Source organism: Myxine glutinosa, chromosome 11, assembly GCF_964187855.1.
Source record: "Myxine glutinosa chromosome 11, kmMyxGlut1.1, whole genome shotgun sequence".
In the NCBI taxonomy this organism is placed as follows: domain Eukaryota; kingdom Metazoa; phylum Chordata; class Myxini; order Myxiniformes; family Myxinidae; genus Myxine; species Myxine glutinosa.
In genome coordinates, this window is record NC_136271.1 from 67,445,258 (window position 1) to 67,471,212 (window position 25,955).

Consider the following 25,955-nt stretch of genomic DNA (forward strand, 5'->3'; position numbering starts at 1 on the left):
AAGCAAGCAAAGGTCCAAGATCTGTTAACTGAGTATGGTAAATCTCACAGTTCTGAGATCATCCTTTGCACTTCTCAACTTTGTCCACATCTGTCTTGCAATGAAAATTCCATAGAATATTCCCATAATCGAAGTGGGGATCTTGTCAAAGTTTTGAACGGGAAAGGCAGCGCTCCTATATGAAGTCTGGAAAAGTTTGCTTCATGACTCCGATAAGCTGGTAAGCTTCTAGAATAGCAGTAGAATCATACTCAGGAAACCAAGCCTGGTGTTGGCTTCACGGTTACCGTGGCTGGCTTGAGATCGTAGGGTCTTGAGTTCGAGCCCATCAATCCGTTGAATTGACACCAGGTGGGTTGACTCGGCCGGTCATCCATCCGAGGTCGGCAAAATGAGTACCAGCGTACTGGTTACGGAGGCATTGCATAAGCGACAGCAATGATGTAACCAGCAGCAGGCTGCATACGAACCACCACCACCCTCATGAAACTTGAGATCTGCGTCGATAAATACGCAGATCGGTGGTGTCATCTGCAAACCAAAAGGCTGGATGCTACTGGATGAATATTACAAACACTGGTCCCAGCATCCTGACTTGGGGAATCTCGCTCACTACACCAGACCAATTTGAGGGCAGCTCCATTTATGACCACTCTGTGTTCTCTGCCTTTCAAGAAGGCCTGGATCCAAGTTAAGACCTCACCTCCAATGCCTGTGGCTGTATAACAGGTCGAACCTACAGGATTTGATAGGCCATGCACCGCCGGGCAGGCCGAGGCGGTCGGGCCTATCGAACACAAACGACGCCAGACACTCTACTCTCATAGTCATAGAGTCCGCCTCGTGAAAAATACTGTTATAATATACCACACACACCATTGGGAAAGATAAACCACAAGCTTGGATGTACACTTATAACATAAAGAGATGCCATTAATTCGGTTTAATCGCCTTATCAACGACTTAAAAGCAAGCATAAACTTTAACCTGTGTTTGTTAAAAACGTACGTAATTTTGAAGGCCGCACAGCCAGCCACTGTCCTACGGATAGGGAGGAATTAAAAACGGCGCGTGATCACTTCAGGCCAAAGTCTTCCGGAACACGCCATTAATAATTTGCTTTAAACGAATCAGTCATTTAATGGATTTAAAGACCTTGCGTGGAATTAAAATATAGAAGTTAACGATCAAAATATAAGTTCTACACACACCTGAGAGAAAAAAAGAAAATATTTATACACCGCTTATACGATACTGTGAGGATCTATTAAAAAAAAAAAATTCCTGAATAATAATGAAAGATAATAAATATACCGTATATGTTGATACACTCTGCCGACTGAGCCAAAATCACGCTCGACTCTGTATATCGATTTTAAAATTTATTAATGAAACGATCAAACAATATAAAGTCCCGTGTAGTCCGTACTTATATTTGCTTCAGTGAATGTTTACGTGCGTGGCATATATGGTATAGAGTCTAGCGGCTCTGAAAACGCTTTGAAACCAAAAGAAGAAGAAGACGTTATCCCGCTATTCATACGAGAGCCGGATTAATTTCCGGACAGATCCGCCATTCATTTTCCAATCAGGCTCGTCCCTGCTTAACTCCCGAAATCGCACGAATTTGATAAATGGACATTGCATCTAATAGTAATATTACATCTAATAGATCATCGATGTTACTTCAGTATTTTTTTTCAAAGTAACATTAAAATAAAAATACTCCAAAGTATAAATTTCCAAATACAGTACATAACAGAAGCAGATTTACAAAACACGTTTCCTCTTCATCAAGAAAAAAAATAAAATAATCCCCAACCGGCAACCACCCCTTTTTTCGAAATCGCTGACGAAACGAAAGTCCGGTGCTCGCGGATTGTGTGGCTTGAACGACCATATTAAGGCTGATATTTTAGCGCGAAATGGATGAGGAAGATTATCGCATTCGCGTGAAAACGCGGCGGCAACTTGATTCTGTGTCTGCGCGGTGCTTGTCCGCTCTGCACGGCTTGCTGGACTCTTGTTCGACATTGTCTGACGAACAAAGACTTTCCGTGAAGGCTCTAGACACGGTCAGTTTTATACCTTTTTCACAATTATTTATTGATGCTAAACCACATATAACGAATCCCTAATATTGTTTGGTACATCTGTGTGAGTATAACTATATTCTATAAGTTGTGTTCATCTTCTATCAGCGAAGTGCCGGGAACAGTGCGTGTAGTTGTATGGAGTGGGTTTCAGTCAGTACCCATGATGCATTGCGCAGACGCCATATTGGTTGGCAAGTTAGAAAAGGTAAACTAGGCCGAATAATTAGCGTAAACTTCCTTTGCAGTAAGTCAGGATAATGAGATAAACGTGCTAGATTGTTCTAGAACTACTGATGCTGCCGTTGCCAGGGAAGTGAATACAAACAACATGACGGCGCGCACGGCATTATGGGATGGCTCTGAAAACGCTCTATCTCACAACGTTAAAATAAAAACAACTAAAGTTTAGTGATATTGATAGTTGCAGTAAGTGAAATGTGGTTTCCTGAAGTCAAATTGCAGGACAGAGCTTGAAGGCTAAATACGTAGATGTGTTTTATTTATTTATTTCATGTTGGTGTACCATACTCTTTACAGATCATTGGTGCTGCCAAAGCAGTTTCTTGGCAGGGTTTATACTGGGTGGTTTGCCATTGCCTTCCCAGTGTTGTCTGTGTGTACTTTATCCTTTTAAATTCTGATCGTCAGGCAAGGAAGCAGCTCATACCGTTTATAAAGTCTTTGGTGTGTCTCGGCCAGGATTCGAACCATTGATCTCCCAGATTCTGGACGGACGTTGTAGCCATTTTACCACCGGGTCTGGTATATAGGTGCCAGGTGGTGGTGTTCTCTCAAACGAGCCCGCAGCACGGAGACAGCCGATCGATCTCCCAGGAGTGACCCAGACATTCCCCACATCCAGGATGGTGTATCCCTGCTTTTGCAAAGTCAGGGCCATGACAGAGAAAGAGACAAGGGGAAAAGGGCCGGTCCATGGGGACCGATCGGCTCTCTGACAGTGATCGCGCTGCCCTGACAAATCTGGGCAGCAGGGAAGAATGGGGAAGACTTGGCCTCCGACTTGTGTTGTGGGGGGGGGGGGGGGGGGCGTGGGGAGGTAGTACAACCACCGCGAAGAGGCATGCCTGATAGTTGTGGTAGGAGGTGATGTGGTAATCTGGGTGAAGACAGTATTGTATATAAAGAGAGGAGAGGAGAAGAGAGCCTGAGTGACATTAAGGAGGGAATTATTGTAGATGGCCTGATGGGTACAATGTGCCTGATGGCTTCCTGCATTGACTTTCCTTGTATTGTGTTAGTAGTTGTAGTATGGTAAACCTAGAAAGAGTATGGCTGGCCAAACTTGGTGGGTTTTTTGTGTTTTTTGGTAGGTACCAAGTCTATATCTGTGGAAGAGTGATAAATGCCCATATTTAGCTTTACCAGAATGGTACTTATGCATTTGTTTAAGTGTCTGGCCTGGTTGAACATCTCGGTCTAGCTATAAACTCTCTGGCATTCTGAACAAGATGCAAATTTCTGCCCTGACTGAGAAGGTAATGGAAACCTCCCAGCATAACCCTTTCAACAAATTGCTTCAGTGACACCAATGCTTTGTAAAAAGTATTGTGTACAGCTCATCACGATGTCATTAGTTTATAAAATGTCTCCAAGAACTTGTCTTCTCCAATATCTACAACTTATTTGTAGCCTGCATTTAGAACGATAGTTGATAATAAGTGTGACTTCTGCCACATGATGTAAATGTCTTTATTACCTCCACCACCCAAGGTAGACAGAGGTTATGTTTTCACACCTGTCTGTTTGTCTGTCTGTGAGCAGGATATCTGAAAAAGTCGTGGATGGCTTCAGACAAAATTTGTAGGGCAGGTTGGGTGTGTGACTAGGACAATTTTTTACAGCATAGCCTGTAGGACAGGTTGGGTGTGTGACTCCCGGTGTGTACCCCGGTTTAGAATAGGTACACCGTATCCCTGCGCATCGCATCGTAAGAGGCGACTAAGGGTTGGCGTCAGGAAGGGCATCCGGCCATAAAAAAAAAACATTGCCTCAAACAGGGAACCATGATTGTCATGGGGCCCGCAAGGCTAACCCCCGCTCTAGCGGGGAAAATGGCCTCAAAACGATCATTCATTCATTCATTCTGTAGGACAACTTTTTTTTTTTTTTTTTTTTTTTTTTGTATACAAGATCGAGGCTCGTGAAAGAGCTAACATTAATCACACAGAGACAAACCGACACATAAAACATATAACATCGGGAGCGGTAGACAAGATGGGGAGAGAGGGGGAAGGACACAAACACAACATTTGAGAGCAGGGACCGAGAGACATGGAGACATCGAGAGATCTGAGAGAGGGCGAGGGCTTTGGGGGGGGGGGGGGGGCATGGGAAGGGGGCGGTGGGAGAGGTATAAAACATATGGACACTGCCAGGACTTCCAGGAAAGAAGTTGGAATTTCAAACAAGGTGGATCTGGGGTGAATTAGCGGGGGTAGAAAAGATCAAGGTTTTGGATGGGGGATGATAAGAGATGGTGGTGAACAGCTGTTTTAAAGACCTGGAGGGAGGAGTGGGATTGAAGGGAGTGAGGGAGTTTGTTCCAGAGGCGGGAGAAAAGAGGAATGAAAGAGTGAAGGTGAGCAGAGAGCCGAGATTTCGGCAGTTTAACCATCAGAGGGTTGCTGGCAGATCTTGTGCGACCTGTAGGAATATTTGGGGGACAGAGCACAGAGAGAGCTGGGGGTGCAAGGCTGGAGAGGAGTCGGTAGAAGACAGAAAGACCACCTACCTGCCTGCGGTGAGTGAGTGAAAGGCCCTCAGAGATAGCTTCATCGCGGGAGATTCCAATAATTCTGAAAGCTTTGGTTTCAACAGCGTGAAGCCGAGCTAGGTGTGAGGCAGGAGCACCGGCCCATAGGGGAGAACAGTATTCCATTGAGCTGCGGATGAAAGCCTTGTATGTGGTGAGGAGCTCAGGTGTGCCGAGGAAGGACTTCGCACGACGGAGGATGCCCAGTCGGCGACTGGCTTTGGAGGCCAGCTTGGAAATGTGGTTTTCCCAAGAAAGATCATGGCAGATAGTGAGACCCAAAATCTTGAGCGACAGAACTTCTTGGAGAGGATTGTTGAGAAAGTAGATGGGAGGGTTGTCCAGTCGATCTTTTCGGAGAGACATAGTAAGAGTGTGAGATTTGTCAGGATTGAAAGACATGTTCCACTTGTTTGACCAGTCTGTGATTTTGTCCAGGTCTTCAGAGAGTGAGGAGGCAGCAGACTGCCGATCTGAGGGAAGAGGAATGGAGCGGCAGAGAGTGGAGTCATCAGCAAAGAGATAGAGAGGATTTTCGAGAGAGTCAGAGAGATCATTGATGAAGACCAGAAAAAGCACGGGGCCCAGAACACTGCCTTGGGGAACTCCAGCCTGAACAGGAAGAGGAGATGAGAGAAACCCATTCAGGGCCACACGTTGACGACGACTAGAGAGGAAGTCCACCAGCCATGCGTGGAGATTTCCATGGATACCAAAGGAGGAGAGTTTGGTGAGCAGAACGGGGTGCCAGACCGTGTCGAAGGCACGTGATATGTCGAGGGAGACAGCTCTAATTTCCTGTTTGGCATTGAGGACCTCCATCCATTGTTGAGACAGCAGAAGCAGCATGTCCAGAGTAGAGTGACCTGGTCTGAAACCAAATTGATGATCAGAGATCAAGCCATTGGAGAAGAGGAAAGATTTCATATCCGAAGCAATGATGGATTCCATGACTTTGCTGATAATTGGGAGAAGGCTGATTGGTCTGTAGTTGCTAGGATCTGTTTTTGCACCTTTTTTGTGCAAAGCGGTGATGTTGGCTGATTTCCAAGCAGATGGCAGTTGACCTTGAGCAAAAGAGAGGGTGAAGAGAACAGAGAGAGGGTGAGATAGAGCAGCAGAGCAGGATTTTAGGACCCGTGGGCTGATGCCATCGGGTCCAGTTGCAGAATCAGAGTCGAGGGTTGACAGAAACTTTTCCACCTTGTCAGGAGGAAAGGACACGGAGTCCAGGAGCAGCAGGGTACGACTGGGTATGGTGGGTACAGAGAGGGATGGGTTTGGGACACAAGATTTAGAGGCAAATACAGAGTTGAGGCATTCAGCTTTTTCACGTGCGGAGTCAGCTGTGTAGCCGTTTGAGGTAAGGGAGGGGATGGAGGGGGAACAAACTCCAGAAACGGATTTGACCAGACGCCACCAGGATTTGGAAGAGGGAGACAGATAAGAGAGTTCGGTCTTGAGAACGGAGAGATATTGTTTCCTGGCTCTCCTGAGGGTGGACACACACTTGTTTCGGGCTTTGTGAAAGGAAATGAGATTTCCTTCCGTTGGATTTGCTTTCCAGGAGACGAAGGCAAGTTGTTTCTGGGCAACAGCCTCACCACAAGATTCCGTGTACCATGGACGGGAGGAAGGGTATGACAACTGAAGACGAGATGGGATAAATCTGTGCATGAGAGAGAGCAATTTACTTTGGAAGAATTCCCAGGATGAGTTGATGTCAGAGGTGGTAGAGATGGGAGACCAGTCCAGATGATTGATGGCTGCTTGAAGACCGTGCCAGTTGGCCTGAGTGAAATGCCAGACTCGTCGACGCTGAGCAGGCTCCCTGAGGATGGTCAGAGAGATGTCCACTTTAACAAGGACATGATCAGATGATCCGATCGGAGCAGAAGAAGAGCAGCAGACATTTTCAGGGAAGTTAGTCATAACCAAGTCCAGAAGAGAAGATGTTCCGTTGACTGAGATCCGGGTCGGGAAATTGACAGATTGTGTCAGTCCCAGTGAGTCGCAGAAGTCCTTTGCTGAAGAGCCATGGCTGGTGAGAGAGGTACCCACACCCAGCCAACTGGCATGGTGACAATTGAAATCACCACATATGAGGAAGAGAGAGTTGGGATGAGTAGATAGAAGTTGGTCCATATCATCAGACAGCGAGATGTAGATGGAGTCATCACTGTTTGGTGGACGGTACAACACACATATGAACAAGAGGTGGGAGCGAAGGGGAAGCCGTAGCCAGAGGTATTCCTGGGGGTGAGGTGGAGAGAGTGCAGTGCAGGGCGAGTGAGGAAGAGAGTTTTTGATAAAGATAGCAACCCCGCCTCCAGGACGAGGCTCAGGTCTATCATACCGGAGGAGGGAGTAGCCCGGGAGAGATACTATGGAATGCCATCTGGAACAGCATTTTTGTCCGTTCTATGTATGTATGTATGTCCCTTCTGCCAGCATTTTGTGGGTTCATTCCTTTTAAAATTCGTTTTCTCCTCAACCATTGATTGATGTGAAAAATTCACCATAGGAGCACCTCCTGCAGAATTTTTGATTATTATGACTTCATAGGTCACGTGGTACAAGCGCCATCTTGGAAAAACCGAAAAACTTTGCACCTCTCTATCTCCGAAACATCTCCATGGAAAATATTAAATGGTGGCTCATTGTAAAGTACTCCCCATGGGGAATAACATGTTAATGATGTCATAGGTGCCTTCGTTATGATGTCATAAATCGACAAGTAGAACGCTTGATCTGATCAGTATAAAATTTATTGAATATGATCTAAGGATAAATTTGTCAAGAGAAAACAAATGATGTTATCGGTCACGTGGTTCGGCTACTCTCTCTTTCTCTTTCTCTTTCTCTTGCTCTTTCTCTCGCCGTTCTATTTGTTCACTGCTCTCCATCACAGTGCTGAATATGATTCAATCATTCCTCTGCAGTGGTCTTTGTTTCCATGAGCACATTTCTAGGAGTGATTTATCCCCAACGTGTGTGGGCTGGGAATTGTTTTTCTCATTGACAAAATTCCATAACACAATGTTGCATTTCGAGCAGGAATGTAAATTGCTTGTAAAATGGTCATTTTTGAACGCCTGTTGCATTTTCGACGTGATGTGCAAGCCAGTGACAGCTAATGCAGAAGCAATTGTTTTTCTTTTGTGAGGAAGATAATCTGGCAGATTTAACACGACCAAAAATAACTGGTTGTTTGATTATTATTATTATTATTATTATTATTGTTTTTTTTCAGGCCTTTGAAAACGATCTACATGAGAATGTGATTGTCAATGGAAAACTGTGGCAGGAAGAGTCAGATGATGAGGCTGAAAAAAGTGAGAGTTATACTTGAGGTTTGAATTATTTATCCTTCAATACCGCATGTTCCATTTGGTAAGTTATCAGTGTAGTAATGTGGAGTCTTTTACTTCAACCTATTTATTCGTATTCATGCACCCGGTGTGTACCCCAATTTAGAATAGATACACCGTATCCCTGCGTGTCGTAAGAGGCGACTGAGGGTTGGCGTCAGGAAGGGCATCCGGCCATAAAAACATTGCCTCAAACAGGGAACCATGATTGTCATGGGGCCCGCAAGGCTAACCCCCGCACCAGCGGGGAAAATGGCCTTAAAACGATCATTCATTCATTCATTCATTCATTCATTTATTCGTATGCAGCACAAGGCTGTGGGGTAGCATGATTGGCTGAAGGCATGGCTGTGCCGCTGATTTAATGCCCTCTGCTGGTTAGGACAGGAATTTGTAATTTGTTCATGGTGCCGGTGATAGCTCGCCTACTCTTCATGAAGGCCACCATGAGATCTTTAACGTCCACTGACTAATGCTGGCAGACAGGACACCCGGTTTAATGTCCATCCTAAGGACGGCACATATTGAATCACCCTGCCTGTGAAGCACTTGGATAACAGTTTATAGCTGAGTAGGGATTCAAAACCAGGCTCGACAGCTGAGGTGAGTGTGCATACCTCCAAGCCATCCTGTTAGCCATTTGCTCTGACGAAGGGCTTGCATCCAAAATGTCAGACTTTACTTTGTGTCCACAATGTTTAACATGCTTTTTATCAATGCCGATCCAGACGGACATCAAGCTTGACAAAGATCCCTCTATCATCCTAGTAATGCATTGACTTCATTCGTACACCCAAGGGTGTGTAGCAATGGTTGCCAGAACCTAAGGCGAGGTTTGCATCTCCTCCCCCACTGTTGCGGTTCCACTATTGAAACACATCTCCGGGATCGGAAAAGTTCACGGAGCTTACCCAGTAATCATGAGGTAAAGTTCCCACACCTTGTAAAAGCGTCAAACATACTTTCACCTAGAAATAATTTGTATTATTGGACAAGTTAATCTTTCACTCTTTGCCATTAACGTGAAACATGAGAGAGGGAGGGGGGAAAAAACCATCGACCTTTTAATTATGTGCACTGAACCTGACAACATCTAGCCCTAAATAACATGTTTTGTGCCGAGGGAGGGGTAGGAAGGGGAATCGGCCCTCATGACAATGATGAGAAATAAAGAGCAAAACCTAACGCACTCTAGGGCACAGATCACACTTAAAGAAACATTAAGTTTTGCAGGTGGTGACTTTCCTTTGTCTATGATATGCAGATGCAGGACTCTATGCAACCTGCTTTTGAAAGCCAGGAGCAAGACGACGAGAGCCAGTGACAAAGTGAATCCAAAGACGGAGTATGCGAGAGATGAGTCGCCTCTGAACCAGCCCTCGTGACCCTCTGTCCTTTCCCAAACGAGTCCTCCTGGTCTGCCCTCCATCCTCTCTCCAGGCCCTTCTTCTTCCTCCTCAAAGCGCTTCTTTGCACTTGGTGCACGTGGAGTTTTCTTTCTCTCTGATGTCGCTTCTTACCATCTCCAAAAACGGTGATACAATCTTGAGTCAATCGCAAACTTCTTCATTGAAATCTACAATAATGTTCTGCCTCACCAAGCCCTCCGTGGTCAGCTTCTCCCCCTCCTCCTCTTGGGCGGAGGAGTCGAGGAAGTCCCGCCCCAGCGGTGGGCCAAATAAAAATAAATCTGTTGCCACCTCTGGCTCCACATCACACTGGAATCATGGCTGGCACACACTAGCCAGACAGATCGTAATGGCCTTTCAAACACGTGACACGCTTTTCGTGACAGGAATTGCTTACCTGGCCCCGCCCACAAACGAGGTGTTGCACCTGAAATATTACTGACTGTCCTGAATATAAATTACATACGCTTCCTCAGCGTCACATTTTACAAGACAACATACTCTGGCATGTCCCTGTTACATTGCAATCTAACCTACTCTAAACACACGGACCATGTTATACTTCCCACAGTCTAGCTTTGGATTTTTTCCCCCTTCCAGAAGTATTTCAAGCCTTGGACAAAACTTCCTCCAAAGCTAAGCAATTATTCGGTCATCCTCTAGGTCCCTCAGGTATCTCCGACACACATAAATGCTAGTATTAAGTTCCATTTATGACAGATTAAGCCAATTAATTTTATGACAGATTAAGCCACGCTTGTGGTGTTGGTCTAGTACAGGCTTTGTGGTTCAAATGGAATCCTAGTGTGTATTTTATTGTATAGATCACTTTGTTTACTCTTGTAGGCTTGGAAATTAAGTGGAGTAGCTGCATTGATTCTGTTAGCATCAAAAGAGACTTTGCTCGATCTTGTGTTGATATACATGTAAATGTTCTTCATGACTCCACATTAGATGTCAATGACGATCACGATCAATCTAAAGGTTATTTTTGTTCTCCTTCAACAGCGGATGACATATTTCACCTTCTGACCGATGAAATTCTTGAGCTTGCTTCAAAGAGGAAACGCTATCCAAAATTGATTTTGCGACACTTTGTCAACGAAATGGACGCTGCAAGAGATGCCATGGTAAAATTTTTCAAAAGCATTTATTTTGTTGCCGTATATTTTGATTTCTGTATTATTTTGGTTGTCATCATTTCATTTTCTTCTTTGCGTAGAAGAAATCTCAGCCGGTCTTTTCACCCAACATACCAGAGAGTGTGAACAGCGCAGATGGTGAGAAAATGTATTGACAGTAAATGAGCCTAACATTTGTTTTTCATTCCTCAGAATGTCAGGTTTTTTTTGGGGTGATTTTTTTTTTTTTTTTTTTTATTATACATACATGGTCTAAGGCATGTAATGGGGCTGCCACACATACACACATGCAGACATATTGACATACTGATGAGACAAACCCTTAAAACAGCCACAAACTCCATCCAAAACCTTGATATTTTCTGCCCCCGTTAATACACCCCAAATCCACCTTTTCTAAATTCCATTTTCTTTCCTGAAATCCCCTGTAGTGTCCATCTTGTTTATACCGTGTACCCAGCCCTCCCCCTTCCACAGATCTCCCGATGTCCCTGTTCTCTATTGTTGTGCTTCCCTCTCGCTCCCCCTCTTATCTCCCGCTCCCTGTATTATGTTTTTCTTCCCCTCTTGTCTTCCTATGTCCCTGTATTATTAGTCAGGCAGCTTAGCAGCATATTTATCGAAAATGGGGAACGGCTTGACAAAAGCGCCATTTTTATTTTGGTGGTCCATTAGACCATATACAATAGATTTAGGACCGGAGGCAAGAAATATAGTGTTCTTCACCTTTTTATTGGACAAAAACCAAGGACAAAAACCAATTATGTATATATTTTCAACAAGGAGGCTAACTTTTATTTCATTACATGCAGTGTTATTTGTAAAACTTATGTATGCCTGCATAATAAATCTTACGCTTCCATGTAATAATAATTAGTAATATAATACCGAGTGTTTATACAAGTGTGTTATACTTCTGACTCGCGCACCTCTCATATACCTAACATGTACGCAACTACAAGGATGTAATGACAATATAGCTTTAGAACAGACAACATGCTCAAGGTAATTTGTCCAGCAATTTATGTATTTACGATTTTAGTCTAACTCCAATAGCTGATGATTTATTTGCATAAATGTATTGCTCGATATTATGCTGTGCGAGTCGTATTTGCGCAAAAGTCAAACACTGTATACGAGGTGTGTTCAAAAAGTATCCGACCTTTGTTCATAAAAAATACTCGTATCCAGATACAACAAACTTACACTAATCTCCTTCAAAGTAGTCCCCTTGGGCTGCCACACACTTCTCCCAACGGTTCTGCCACTGTCGGAACCAGCGCTGGAACGCCTCTTTTGGGATGGCACGCAGCTGGTCCGTCGCATTCCGCATGATGTCTTCTCTGGACTGAAATCTGGTCCCTTTCAGGGGCATTTTCAGCTTGGAGAAAAGCCAGAAGTCACACGGAGCCATGTCGGGAGAGTAGGGAGCCTGACGAAGCACAGGTGTGTTGTGTTTGGCCAAGAAACTCTATCAAATGTGAAGAATGGGCGGGTGCGTTATCGTGATGGAGCTTCCAATTGCCCGCTGCCCACAGGTCCGGCCGTTTGCGTCGCACAGCGTCACGAAGGCGACGCAGAACCTCTTGGTAATACTCCTTGGTGATGGTTGTGCCGTGTGGTGCGTACTCGTGATGAACCACGCCACTGGAGTCGAAGAAGACGGTCAGCATGACTTTGACATTGCTGCGGACCTGCCTTGCTTTTTTTGGCCTCGGGGATGTTGGATGCTTCCATTGTGATGACTGCAACTTGGTTTCTGGGTCGTACCCATAAACCCAGGACTCATCACCAGTGATCACTGTGTTGAGGAAGCTGGGATCGCTGTTCACAGTCTCCAGCATGTCCTGTGCGATCTCCAAACGGAGTTGCTTCTGCTCAATCGTTAGCAGCTTTGGTATGAACTTCGCTGAGATTCTCCTGAAGCCCAAATCCTCCATAATGGAATGAACGGATCCAATGCTGACGCCCACCTCGTCTGCAAGTTCTCTGATCGTGATTCGACGATCCTGCATCACCAGAGTCCTCAATTGGTCAATGACTATCTCATTTCGGGATGTTGAGGGCCTACCCGAACGTGCTTCACTCTCCACTGATGTGCGGCCATCTTTGAAGCGGTTGTACCACTCATTTATCTGTGTGGTGCTCATTGCTTCGTCCCCGAAGGCCTGTTGAATCTTGCGGATCGTTTCCACTTGGGAATCGCCAACCTTTACACAAAATTTGATGCAGTAGCGTTGTTCAAGTTTTTCCGTCATTCTGTCAAAAACGAAAATCCGACAGCGCTCACTTACACTTCCTCACTCATCGGCGGTCTGCCGTCGAATGACACCTTCTGCAGGTGGGAAAAAATTCACGCATACGCATTAGGATCGCCTACATACGTGCACCAATCAACGCCTCCCTCGCTTCATTTGTTTACGCACGACAAATTAAGGTCGCATACTTTTTGAACACACCTCATATCTCTTGCCTCCGGTCCTAATTCTATTGCATATGGTCCAATGAACCACTAAAATAAAAATGGTACTTTTGTAAAGTCGTTCCCCCAAAAATTGCTAAGCTGCCTAACTATATATGTTATATGTGTTAGCTCTTACATGAGCCTTGACTTGGTATAAAAATATAATAATAATAACAAGAAAAAGAGCAATTGGAGATTGCAAACCCTCGCCAAGATGTATTTTCAGTGGTTTTTAAGGCTTTTGTGTTAAAACAAATGACGGCCGAACCACGTGATCGATGACGTCATCATTATCTTTTTCTCCACCAATTTATCCCTATATTGTGCTCAAGAAATTTCATCTTGATCGGATAAAGTTTTGTACTTATCGAATTATGACATCATAATGGAGGCACCTATGACATCATTAACATATTTTATTCCCCATGGAGAGTTCTTTACAATGAGCCATGTCAATTTTTCCCTATTCAGCGCTTTTGGAGATATAGAGGTGCAAAGTTTTTCGGTTTTTCCAAGATGGCGGCCGAACCACGTGACCTATGACGTCATCAATTGGGCACAGTCCATCCCAGGGCAAGACAAATACGTGTGCAAAGTTTGGCGATTCTACGTGCAATGGTGCAGACGTAGTGCTGCAAACAGACAGATGAAAAATCGGTCAGAGACCGAGGACTTGCCGGAATTTACTTTTTTATCGGCCATTTAGGACAAATATGGCGGCTGAACCACGTGACCGATGACGTCATCATTAACATATTTTATTCCCCATGGAGAGTTCTTTACAATGAGTCATGTCTCAATTTTTTCTATTCAGTACTTTCAGAGATATGGAGGTGCAAAGTGTTTCGGTTTTTCCAAGATGGCGGCCGAACCACGTGACTGATGACGTCATTAACATTTTATTCCCCATGGAGAGTTCTTTACAATGAGCCATGTCTCAATTTTTTCTGTTCAGCACTTTAGGAGATATAGTGGCGCAACGTTTTGCCGTTTTTTCAAGATGGCGGCCGACCACGTGACATATGACGTCATCATTAACATATTTTATTCCCCATGGAGAGTTCTTTACAATGAGCCATGTCTCAATTTTTTCTGTTCAGTACTTTCGGAGATATAGTGGTGCAAGTTTTTCCAAGATGGTGGCCGAACCACGTGACCGATGGCATCATCATTAACATATTTTATTCCCCATGGAGAGTTCTTTACAATGAGCCATGTCTCAATTTCTTCTGTTCAGTACTTTCAGAGATATGGAGGTGCAAAATTTTTCGGTTTTCCCAAGATGGCGGCCGAACCACATGACATATGACGTCATCATTAACATTTTATTCCACATGGAGAGTTCTTTACAATGAGCCATGTCTCAATTTTTTCTGTTCAGCACTTTTGGAGATATAGTGGTGCAAAGTTTTGCCGTTTTTCCAAGATGGCGGCCGACCACGTGACATATGACGTCATCATTAACATATTTTATTCCCCATGAAGAGTTCTTTACAATGAGCCATGTCTCAATTTTTTCTATTCAGCACTTTTGGAGATATAGTGGTGCAAAGTTTTTCGGTTTTTCCAAGATGGCGGCCGAACCACGTGACCGATGGCATCATCATTAACATATTTTATTCCCCATGGAGAGTTCTTCACAATGAGCCATGTCTCAATTTTTTCTGTTCAGTACTTTCAGAGATATGGAGGTGCAAAATTTTTCTGTTTTTCCAAGATGGCGGCCGGACCACGTGACATGACCATCATTAACATATTTTATTCCACATGGAGAGTTCTTTACGATGAGCCATGTCTCCATTTTTTCTGTTCAGCACTTTTGGAGATATAGTGGTGCAAAGTTTTGCCGTTTTTCCAAGATGGCGGCCGACCACGTGACATATGACGTCATCATTAACATATTTTATTCCCCATGGAGAGTTCTTTACAATGAGCCATGTCTCAATTTTTTCTATTCAGCACTTTTGGAGATATAGTGGTGCAAAGTTTTTCGGTTTTTCCAAGATGGCGGCCGAACCACGTGACCGATGGCATCATCATTAACATATTTTATTCCCCATGGAGAGTTCTTCACAATGAGCCATGTCTCAATTTTTTCTGTTCAGTACTTTCAGAGATATGGAGGTGCAAAATTTTTCGGTTTTTCCAAGATGGCGGCCGGACCACGTGACATATGACCATCATTAACATATTATATTCCACATGGAGAGTTCTTTACGATGAGCCATGTCTCCATTTTTTCTGTTCAGCACTTTTGGAGATATAGTGGTGCAAAGTTTTGCCGTTTTTCCAAGATGGCGGCCGACCACGTGACATATGACGTCATCATTAACATATTTTATTCCCCATGGAGAGTTCTTTACAATGAGCTATGTCTCAATTATTTCTGTTCAGTACTTTCGGAGATATAGAGGTGCAAAGTTTTTCGGTTTTTCCAAGATGGCGGCCGAACCACGTGATCGATGACGTCATCAATTGGGCACAGTCTATTCCAGGGCAAGACCAATACGTGTGCAAAGTTTGGCGATTCTACGTGCAACGGTGTAGACGCAGTGCTGCAAACAGACAGACGACAAACGAACAGATCAACATACTTGCCGGAATTTTTTCCGGCAAGTAACAAACGAACAGATCAACATACTTGCCGGAATCTTTTCCGGCAAGTAACAAACACACACACACACACACAAACTGGAGTGAGCAATACACCAACTTGGTGTATGATTTTGAAGGTGATTGGTGACACCTGAGCTAATTTACAATTGCTATTATAAGGGGGGTGGACACTTGTCCAACCAAGATATTCTAGTTTTGTTTATTTGGTTATTTTGTTTTTATTTGTATGATGTCATTTGAAATATCATGTACCATACATAGTCATGTGAAAAAGTAAGTACACCCCATGTAAAGTTTTGACTTTTTCAACATATTTCAACATACAGCAATTTGATCTTCATTTCAACAATATTGATAAAGGTGATGTAATATAACAAATATCATGAAACATTTACATTTTGTAGTCCATTGTATCTATCTATAATTCCAGTAATCTCTGTCTGTACGTTTGTACGTTTGTACGTTTGTACGTTTGTACGTTTGTCTGTGACCGCTGTTTCTCGACAACCACGGGTCCGATATACTTTTAACTTGCCAGGTATATTGCTGGGGACCCGAGGATGTGCCTTTTCAAGGTTTCATATTAATCGGACAATTACTTACCGAGCTATGTCCAAAAAACGATTAAACCAATCAGAGAGCAGCGAACGATCGCGTGTGCCGAACGTGGCGGGCACACTCTGCCTCGGATGGCACATTTGAGAGCGTATTCATTTATTTCACGTTTGCAAACTATGTTGGCGTTAAACTATGTTTTACAACTAATAAAAACGAATTTGCGATTCATTCGCTTTCCTGCGCGTTTGTTCACGCGATGGCGATTTCTTTACCAAACTCCGGAAGCCGTTCGCTTTGGACCAAACCATTGCATGTAAATAGAGGGGGGGGATTGTCACCACTCGCAAGCCGTTCGCTTTGGACCAAACCATTTCATGTAAATAGAGGGGGGGGGATATAATTTTAGATATAGATATAGTACGGGCATGCCCTAGTAATTTAAATAAACATAAATGCAAATTTCGCATGTGGAAAAACTAAGTACACCCCGACATTTATCACTACTTCAAATACCTAAAATTAGAATCAGGTGCACCAGCTCAGGTGCAAATGATTAGAACATCGTTAGAGAGGATCTTGGAGGAACCTGTCTTATTTAAACCTCAGACGTTTAGTTTGGTTTGCTCTTTGTTGTTGAAGTATGCGGCGTCACCATGCCTAGATCAAAAGAGCTCTCTGAGGCCTTCAGAAAGAAGGTTATAGATGCCTACGAGTCTGGGAAGGGATTTTAAAATCTCCAAACAATTTGAAATCAATCATTCGACTGTCCGGAAGATCATCGACAAGTGGAGAAGATTCCAAACAACTGCCAACTTGTTCAGGCCAGGCCGCCCCAACAAGTTCAGCCCGAGAGCAGACCGCAAGATGCTGAAAGAAGTCTAAGAACCCCAGAATGTCATCACGGGACCGACAGGTAGCTCTTGCCACTGTTGATGTCAAAGTGCACGAGTCTACCATTAGAAAGAGGCTGCACGAATTTGATCTACATGGGAGGTGTGCCAGGAGGAAACCTTTGCTGTCCAGAAAGAACATCAGGGCAAGACTAAAATTTGCCAATGAACACCTAGGCAAAGACCAGCACTTCTGGAACAATGTGCTCTGGACAGATGAGTCAAAGGTAGAGCTATTTGGCCACAGTACCAGGAGACATGTTTGGCGAAAACCAAAGACAGCATTTGACCACAAAAACCTGATACCAACTGTAAAGCATGGTGGTGGAAATATTATGGTTTGGGGCAGCTTTGCTGCATCAGGGCCTGGGCAGCTCACCATCATAGAATCCACGATTAATTCTTCATTGTACCAGAGGGTGCTTGAGGATAATGTGAGGCCATCTGTCGGAAAGTTTGAAGCTCAACCGAAGGTGGACCTTGCAACATGACTGACCCTAAACATACCAGTAAATCCACCAAGGAATGGCTGAAAAGAAAGAAATGGAGGGTTCTGGAATGGCCAAGTCAAAGCCTGGATCTAAATCCCATCGAGATGTTGTGGGGGGATTTGAAACGAGCTGTGCATGCAAGAAACCCCTCAAACATCGCACAGCTGAAAGAATTCTGTGTGGAGGAGTGGGCAAAAATTTCTCCCAGTCGATGTCAGAGACTGGTAGACAGTTATAAGAAATGCCTACTTGAGGTTGTTTCTGCCAAAGGGGGCAATACCACCTATGAGAGCCAAGGGTGTACTTACTTTTTCCACATGCGAAATTTGCATTTATGTTTATTTAAATTATACAATGGACTACAAAATATAAATGTTTCATGATATTTGTTATATTATATCACCTTTATCTATCAATATTGTTGAAATGAAGATCAAATAGCTGTATGTTGAAATATGTTGAAAAAGTCAAAACTTTACATGGGGTGTACTTACTTTTTCAGGTGACTGTATATACGAGTATATACACAAGCACCTCTCTATCCTGGAAATAGTTTCCATTTAAACAGCTTGGAGTTTAAGCTTGAAGGAAGATACGGTATTCTGTATTATCTTACGAAGATGAACGTTGAGTTTAAATTGCACAATTTTAAATGTCCTGGCATTGACGCAAAATTTACACTTTAGGGATATGGCCGATCAGCGAGGCCGTTTCATGGTATGTATGGTAAGTAAAAATTAAGTCTTATTTTAGATGTAAATAAAGTGAAATTCTAACAAAAGTACTGTTGTGCCGGTACATTTAAAATTATGCAATTTAAACTCAACAGCTACTTCATAAGATAATACAGAATACCGTATCATCCTTCAACCTTGAACTCCTAGTAGTCAAAACAGCAAATATTTCCGGCATCGAGACATGCTTTGGGGATCACAAGATCGAAGCAAAACAAATGGTTCCTTTTTCGATAAAGTAACATGACACTTGCAGTAAAAGTGAGCTAACTAACGTTTTGAAAGGGTTTACTTTATTTTTATTTGTTAGCATTTTAAATGAAACTGTATTATGTGCATTCATGTTATTAAACGTTTAAAAAATTTACCTTGTGAATCACGAACCGCCAGGAACCCCCTCTCCCCCCCATTGAAACATTGCCCCACATTTTCCACGGAAGCATTCCTGCGAATGTTGGGGTCTTGCTGTGTAATAATAGAGGCATGGCATATGTGTATGTATGTATGTAAGTAACATCTACTCGGAGGATTTGACCCAGGAAGCTGAAACTTTAAGGGATTAACGAGGGCACTTTGAAGTTGTGCCTGTGCAAGTTTTGTTTGATTCCATGTAGTTTTGAAAAAATATTCCACCTCCACAGGTGGAATAATATTCCAAAACAGGTCCAAAACCACAGGTTCAAAAATATTCCAAAAATCCGCAAAATTTATTTCCGGGAGTAATCAAGGCAGTAGTCTGCCTATATACCATACAAATAAAGGGCCATCAGAATAACGTGTTACATGCTTGAAACAAGATCGGCCATAGGGCAGACGATGGACTTGCATTCAAATTCCATCAGAAAGAGAATCATGGGAAAAGGCAGTCAGCAAGAGTGAAATGTATTGTAGGTAGGAATGAAAAAGGTGAGATGGCAGTGAGATACAATCTTGAAACGCTGGAGGGAAGTGTATGACTGGACAGATGGAGATTATTTTACAGCTGGGAGAGAAAAAAGATGTGCAGTTTAGCATGAAACTTTGATTAAGGAAAGTTGGTAGAGAGTCGTCTTGCTGGATGACCATGTTTTTGAAGGGTTTGTGATCAAGAGGTACACAACAGTCAGAGAAGTTTATTTTATTTTATTTTATTTTTTCCCCTTTCCCGCTCACACAATTGTTCGAGCAACTGGAGCATTTACTTTGGTAAGTAAATGTACAGATGTACAACAACCAGTACAGATGCAAAGCTGGAATTCGTCCGAGTTGCTTTATTCAAACAAAACAGCTCAGGTAATCTCCAAAAGCCCGTTTATCTGGCAGCAATATATATTGTTGCGGATATGAGAAGATTGAGGCTCTTGGAAGACGAAGGTGACGGAGAGTATAAACTGACAGTGGGGCAACAGTTAAACACAATTGGCAAATAAGTGAACCAACAAGAAAAGAGGAGAGGAAGCGCAACAACCAGTACAGATGGTGGGTACGAGAGGGTAAGATATGGACAGAACCGGATGGGTTGGGTACACAAGGTTGAGACATTCAACCTTATCATGAGGGTGGGAGGAGAGCCCACATGAGATATGGACTTGAAAAGGCATTAACCAGGATTTTAAGACTGGTTGAAGAGTTCAGCCTTCAGATGCAATATGTGTTTCTGACTTGTGTCGGGAAGTACACGCATTTGTTGAGACTTGTAGAGTGGCCTAATGTTTCATTCAATCACATTATCTTTCCATGTCGAGACAGCAAGTTGCTTGACCCCACTGTACTTGACCCCACTGACCCCACCCCACTGTACTGCTTGACCCCACGTCTGTACTTGACTGCTTCCCCACATAATTTGGTCGACTCGGGCCTAGAGGATAGATAGGGGATAGCCATAGATGGATGGCAAAAACCAGTGCTTTTTGTGTGGTTAATATGAATGGTGTAATTTAAAATGTGCTTCAAAGCTTGAATTACCACTGGCGTTAGTTTGAAATTTTCATGTTTTTATTTTACCTTTGCAGATGAGCAACACTTGACTTTAAAGAAACGTTTGCCAAAGATTGACAAAGATGCAATGGATACGTTGGAGGTAATTGTTTTTCATCCTGGCTCCTAATTCGCACTCGCGTCTTTTTTGAAGTATTGTTATGTTTATCGGGGTAGGTGAGAGGATACCATAGGGAAGGTAGCACTGTATAGGAAGTAGCATGGACTATGGACACATAGGAGAAATCTCGATGTACTTAAGTCGGGAAACTAGCATAGGGTTGTTTATGTGTCTTCACACGACAAACAGGGTTGGCGGCAGGAAGGGCATCCGGCCGTAAAACATTGCTTCAAAAAGGGGACCGGGAAAAAATAATAAATAATAAATAAATAAAAAACGAACAACAACAACCACGGTGCCCGAAAAAGGCCAACCCCCGCTTGCGGGGAAAAATGGCCTCTAAAGGTGGGGGTTTTTTTTTTTTTTACACGAGGGGTGAAGCAGTGCTCATTAGTTTAGGGATTAAGGCTAATTTTCCCCAGTACGTGATTTTTCCCTCTGTCACTTTCCCTTTTCGTTTTGCTGACAACGCCGGCCATGAAACCTCCTTTAAACAACAACAAACGCCAAGCAGAGCCGATTGAACTAAGCCCCGCCCAAAGGACCTAAAAAGGAAAAAGGCCACACCCCCGGTGTGGTGTGATGGGGAGGTGGAGAAAGAGCCGGCAGGCCACGCCCCTGAAGGTCATGATTGGTCGAGAGAACCATGGGGTGATTGGAAAGACCTTCACCATTGGTCGGTGGGAGGTCAACTAGAAACTTCTAAAGGGAGAGAAAAAAAGAGCGCATCTCTCTTGGTCCTGGTGAAGAAATTTGGCCATTTTTTGTGTGCTTTTAAGGAGAGCGTTTTTCTGCGACAATCGTTAAGGAGCTTCGATTATTGTTGGCGCAAGGGAGCTAGAGGCCACGCTGTCCCTCCTGAACAGTGGTGGAGAACACTGAGGGCCGTCTTGGCTGCTCGGTGTGCTCGCGTCGTCGGCCTGCTCCTTATTGGGCACTCAGGCGTGGGAAGCGTTGGACTTGGCCACCACTGCCGACCTCACCAAACGATCTCATTGGACAAGCTAAGTGCTGGCTGAAGGGGTTTTATTTTATTTCCCCCCTGTGTGATCGTATTTGAGTCCGTGTGTGGAGGTACCTCAGTAAAAACCACCTTTAGAGGCCATTTTTCCCCGCAAAGCGGGGGTTGGCCTTTTTCGGGAACCGTGGTTGTTGTTGTTTTTTGGTCCCCTTTTTGAAGCAATGTTTTACGGCCGGATGCCCTTCCTGACGCCAACCCTTTTTGCCGCCTTTAACGACAAACAGGGAATTACCAGTGAACTGGTACTCAATTAGCCGACCTCGGAAGGATGACAGGCTGAGTCAACCCCCCTGGCGTTAATTCAGCGATCGACCGGGATTCGAACCCAGGGTCCTAGGATCCTAAGCCGGCACCCTAGCCGCTAGCCCAACACCAGGGTGGAGGTACCTCAGTGAGGAATTTAATTTACCTCAACATTTATTTCGACATTTTCACCCATTGCTTTATTTTCATTAAATTATTTGTTGAATTTTCCTTGTCTTGTTTGCATGTTGTTGGGTTCGGGAATAAACCAGTGTTTCGTCAGGTAAACGTCTCGCAGTCTCCATCTCGTGCGCGTCATAACTGCCAATAATTTGGGAGTTCGCCTCAGGAGTATATTAAAAAAAAAAAAAAAAAAAAAAAAAAACGTTCAGCCTTTCGTCATCCAGTAGTCTTAATCGCTGGTGACGCGACAATATTATAGTCATCTTGTAGGTGAGATGTACAGACTACTTTTTTTTTTTTTCTTTGTCTTTCAACGATTCTTGCAACTTGAAAGTTGATACCAAACGTTTGGGAAATATCAACAAATGTATGTATATATTGATCAAAAACATTTCGCTTGATTTTGACATCAAAATCTAGTTGGTCATCTACTGTTTGCACTTGCAAAAGACAAAACAGAAGTGTGACAGTGTTTGCAGAGGAATTGCATGACAAGAATGGAATAACTGAAGTTCCGAATATAAATGTGGTGAAACGTATGAAACGTTGTGTTCTCCATATTTACCTCTGCCACCGAAAGTGGATGGAGGTTATGTTTTCACCCTTGTCTGTCTGTTTGTCTGTCTTAACAAAATATCTCAGGTTTTTTTTTTGTTTGTTTTTTGTATACAAGATCGAGGCTCGTGTAAGAGCTAACAAACTGACACATAAAACATATGATAAAGGGAGCGGGAGACAAGATGGGAAGAGAGAGGGCAGCACACAAGTACAACAGCAGAGAACAAGGACATCGGGAGATCTGTGGGTGGGAGAGGGCTTGGGGGGAAGAGGCATGGGAAGGTGGGGGGCATTTGCAGAAAATCATTCACGTATGAGTGATTTAGTAATATTTATTAACTGGTCTCATGAAAAAACAGATCCAAGGCCTTTCTGGGTTGGGTGAATTTATCTTTAAAGAAATGAGAATGTGTGGGATATGGTGGGGGTTGAAGTAGAATGGCAATAAAGTGTCCTTTAATGAGGAAAAGAGCAGAGCAATTTAAAAGTAAATAAATTAAAAGGATTATAACTAACTAATTGACATATATGGGAAAATTGCATGCCCAGACCAGGAATCAAACCCAGGTCTTCTGGTGAACCGTACCAGTGCTCTGCCATCTGAGCTGTCTGGGCGACCCTGACCAAGCATGTAATTTTCCCACATATAATTGCTGAAATAACCTCAAAGTGGGCTCCGGTGTCCGGCCGGCCGTCCGTCCGTCTGTTAACATTTGTCTAAAACTCCTTCTCACAAACTACCTGACCGATTATGGACCAAATTAGCTACCATGAATCAGTACAGCAAAGTTTGAAGGGGTTGTGCTCCCCATCCAGATGTGCTCCCCATCCAGATGTGCCCCCTTAGAAAGGGTGGTTCTGCCCCAAATATTGGTATTTCATTCAAAAATCTTCCCAGAAACCATCAGACTGATCCAAACCAAACTCACCATGGAGCATGGGGACCATGCCCTAACCTTAACTTGTGCTCTTCATGGCCGTATATCTCCTGGAAAGTGGGCCACTGGCCACCTCCCCAAATCCCTCTTTCACTAAAACATCTCCACAACTACCTAAGCGATACGGACCAAATTTAGTACAATTCATCAGGACAGTAAGTTCTCATGAGGGGCTAACCCACACTCTAGCAGGGAAAATGGCCTTAAAATGCCTGTTGTTGTAGTAAGTTCTCATGAAGGTGTGCTCCCCATCCGGATCCGCCCATTAAAAGGGATTAAAAGGGGGTTTTGCCAAAAAGGGGGGTTTCACCTCGAATTCAGGTAATTTATTTTTTAAATGTTCTCAAAAACCATGCGGAAATAACCGACAGTGCCCCACAGGGTTATTTGTCGTGGTCATTTGAACTGCATATTGGACGAGGAGTCGAGTATAAATTTGACCTGGTGGTTGCATTGTTGCTAATGCAGTGCCCCTGCACATTAAAGCAGGAGTTTGTAATATCTTATATTGTACACACTCCTTGATACAATGCCTTGTCTGTGAGGCACTGATTCAACAGTTTATATTCCAGTCGGGAATTAAACCCAGACTAACGGTTCAAAGGGCAGGCGTGTGCTACCCCTGAGCAACCCATTTCGGACATTATTTTATTTGGCATGTTTGTACATTCAGATGGTGCTTCAGTGTTGCTTGTGATTCGACCATACAAATGCACATTTGAGGGGGGAACGTTTCTCTTCAAACTGGTAGGGTAGGTTTTCTCATTTGTATATGGAAAAAGTGTTGGATTTAATTGTCAAAAATAGTTTTAAAAGGATAATTTGTGAGCACGTACATGTAAGCAATTCTTCAGCTTGTGAATACAAATGTCTTCATCTCAGTTGCATTGTGATTTGCAGAACGCTGCTTCTACATCCGATAAAGTGAAGGAAATGTCAGCGGCGATGACTGTGTTCAAGGCAATGATGAGTAATCCTCTCGAGTGCGAGATCTTTGGAGGACATACAAACGAGACACCACCTGCCCCACCCAAACCTGCACGGAATCCCAGCTTTCCACTGGTCTCTGAGATTGGTCAGAGTGGGTGGAATTCTAGTTACGGATGAAATGATCCAGCTCAACTGATGCAACCAGCGTTTAGGGCAAGTGGTGGCTCTTCCATTTTCATTCCTGCCTCCTATTTGTTACAATAATATAAATATATTTTAATTGCTAAATAATTTGGCTTTGTTAGGGGTTGGCAGGGCAATGGTATGAGCAATCAGTCGCCTCTGAACTGACCAGCTTGAGGTTGAATCCAGCTTGGTGCTACACACAAAATTGATGCATTTGATTTGATTGTTCTTTCCCATTTGGACTATGTCCAAACCTTGCATATTTTTGTAATAAATCAAGTTTTGGGGTTTTTTGTTTTTTACTTTTCATTTGTGAATTAAGTCAAAGCACGGTTTAAACACTTGCCTGGATTATTCTACCTCTAAATTTTTTTTTTTTTTTTTTTTTTTTTTGACGTTGGCTCGTATACCATGATGTTCAAGGTGTGAGTACTGTAAATAGGAAATATAAGCAGGTGCAAGTTAATGATGCACAGGAAGCCAATTAATTGGGGAAGGTCGGTGAAGCATGAGCGGATTCAAGCAGCAATTGATTAAATGAAATAGATTTGTTGATCACAATATGCAGGAAGAAGGTTTGTTTTTTTTTTTTTGTTTTTTTTTTTGCCTGAAGCTCATTTCTTGGAGCTGAGTCTATATATGCACTACAGGCCCAAAAGTATGCGGACACCCCTTCTAATTAGTGGATTTGGCTATTTCAGCCACACCCATTGTTGACAGGTATATATAATTAATCAAGCGCACAGCCATGCAATCTCCATAGTCAAACATTGGCAGTAGAATGGGCCATACTGAAGAGCTCGGTGACTTTCAACGTGGCACTGTCATGGGATGCCACCTTTCCAACAAGTCAGTTAGTCAAATTTATGCCCTGCTAGAGCTACCCCGGTCAACTAAGTGCTGCTATTGTGAAGTGGAAACGTCTAGGAGCAACAACAGCTCAACCACCAAGTGGTAGGCCACACAAGCTCAGAGAACGGGACCGCCGAGTGCTGAAGCGCTTAAAAATTGTCTGTTCTCGGTTGCAACACTTACTGCCGAGTTACAAACTGCCTCTGGAAGCAGCGTCGGCACAACAACTGTGCGTCGGGAGCTTCATGAAATGTGTTTCCGTGGCCGAGCAGCCACACACAAGCCTAAGATCACCATATGCATGCAATGCCAAGCGTCGGCGCGAGTGGTGTAAAGCTCGCCGCTATTGGACTCTGGAGCAGTGAAAACGTGTTCTCTGGAGCGATTAATCATGCTTCACCATCTCGGTTTGGTGGACACGCA

At 43.6% G+C, this 25,955-nt stretch overlaps 2 protein-coding genes across 2 annotated transcripts in view; one reads left to right on the forward strand and one right to left on the reverse strand.

Moving 5' to 3' along the window:
- AHCTF1 (AT-hook containing transcription factor 1) overlaps nt 1–1,067 on the reverse strand; it is a 111,782-nt gene extending 110,715 nt beyond the window's left edge. The window contains exon 1 of the mRNA XM_078786737.1: nt 1,009–1,067. The gene's annotated coding sequence lies outside the window, so the exon portion shown is untranslated. The remainder of the gene's footprint in view (nt 1–1,008) is intronic.
- Nucleotides 1,068–1,831: 764 nt separating this feature from the next.
- On the forward strand, nt 1,832–24,970 carry NSL1 (NSL1 component of MIS12 kinetochore complex). The gene is made up of 6 exons (XM_068130752.2): nt 1,832–2,075; nt 8,123–8,204; nt 10,658–10,779; nt 10,872–10,929; nt 20,536–20,603; nt 24,465–24,970. Exons 1-6 carry the CDS (start codon nt 1,926–1,928, stop codon nt 24,669–24,671), a joined length of 687 nt encoding a protein of 228 aa, XP_067986853.2. The 5' UTR covers nt 1,832–1,925; the 3' UTR covers nt 24,672–24,970.
- Nucleotides 24,971–25,955: the final 985 nt, after the last annotated feature.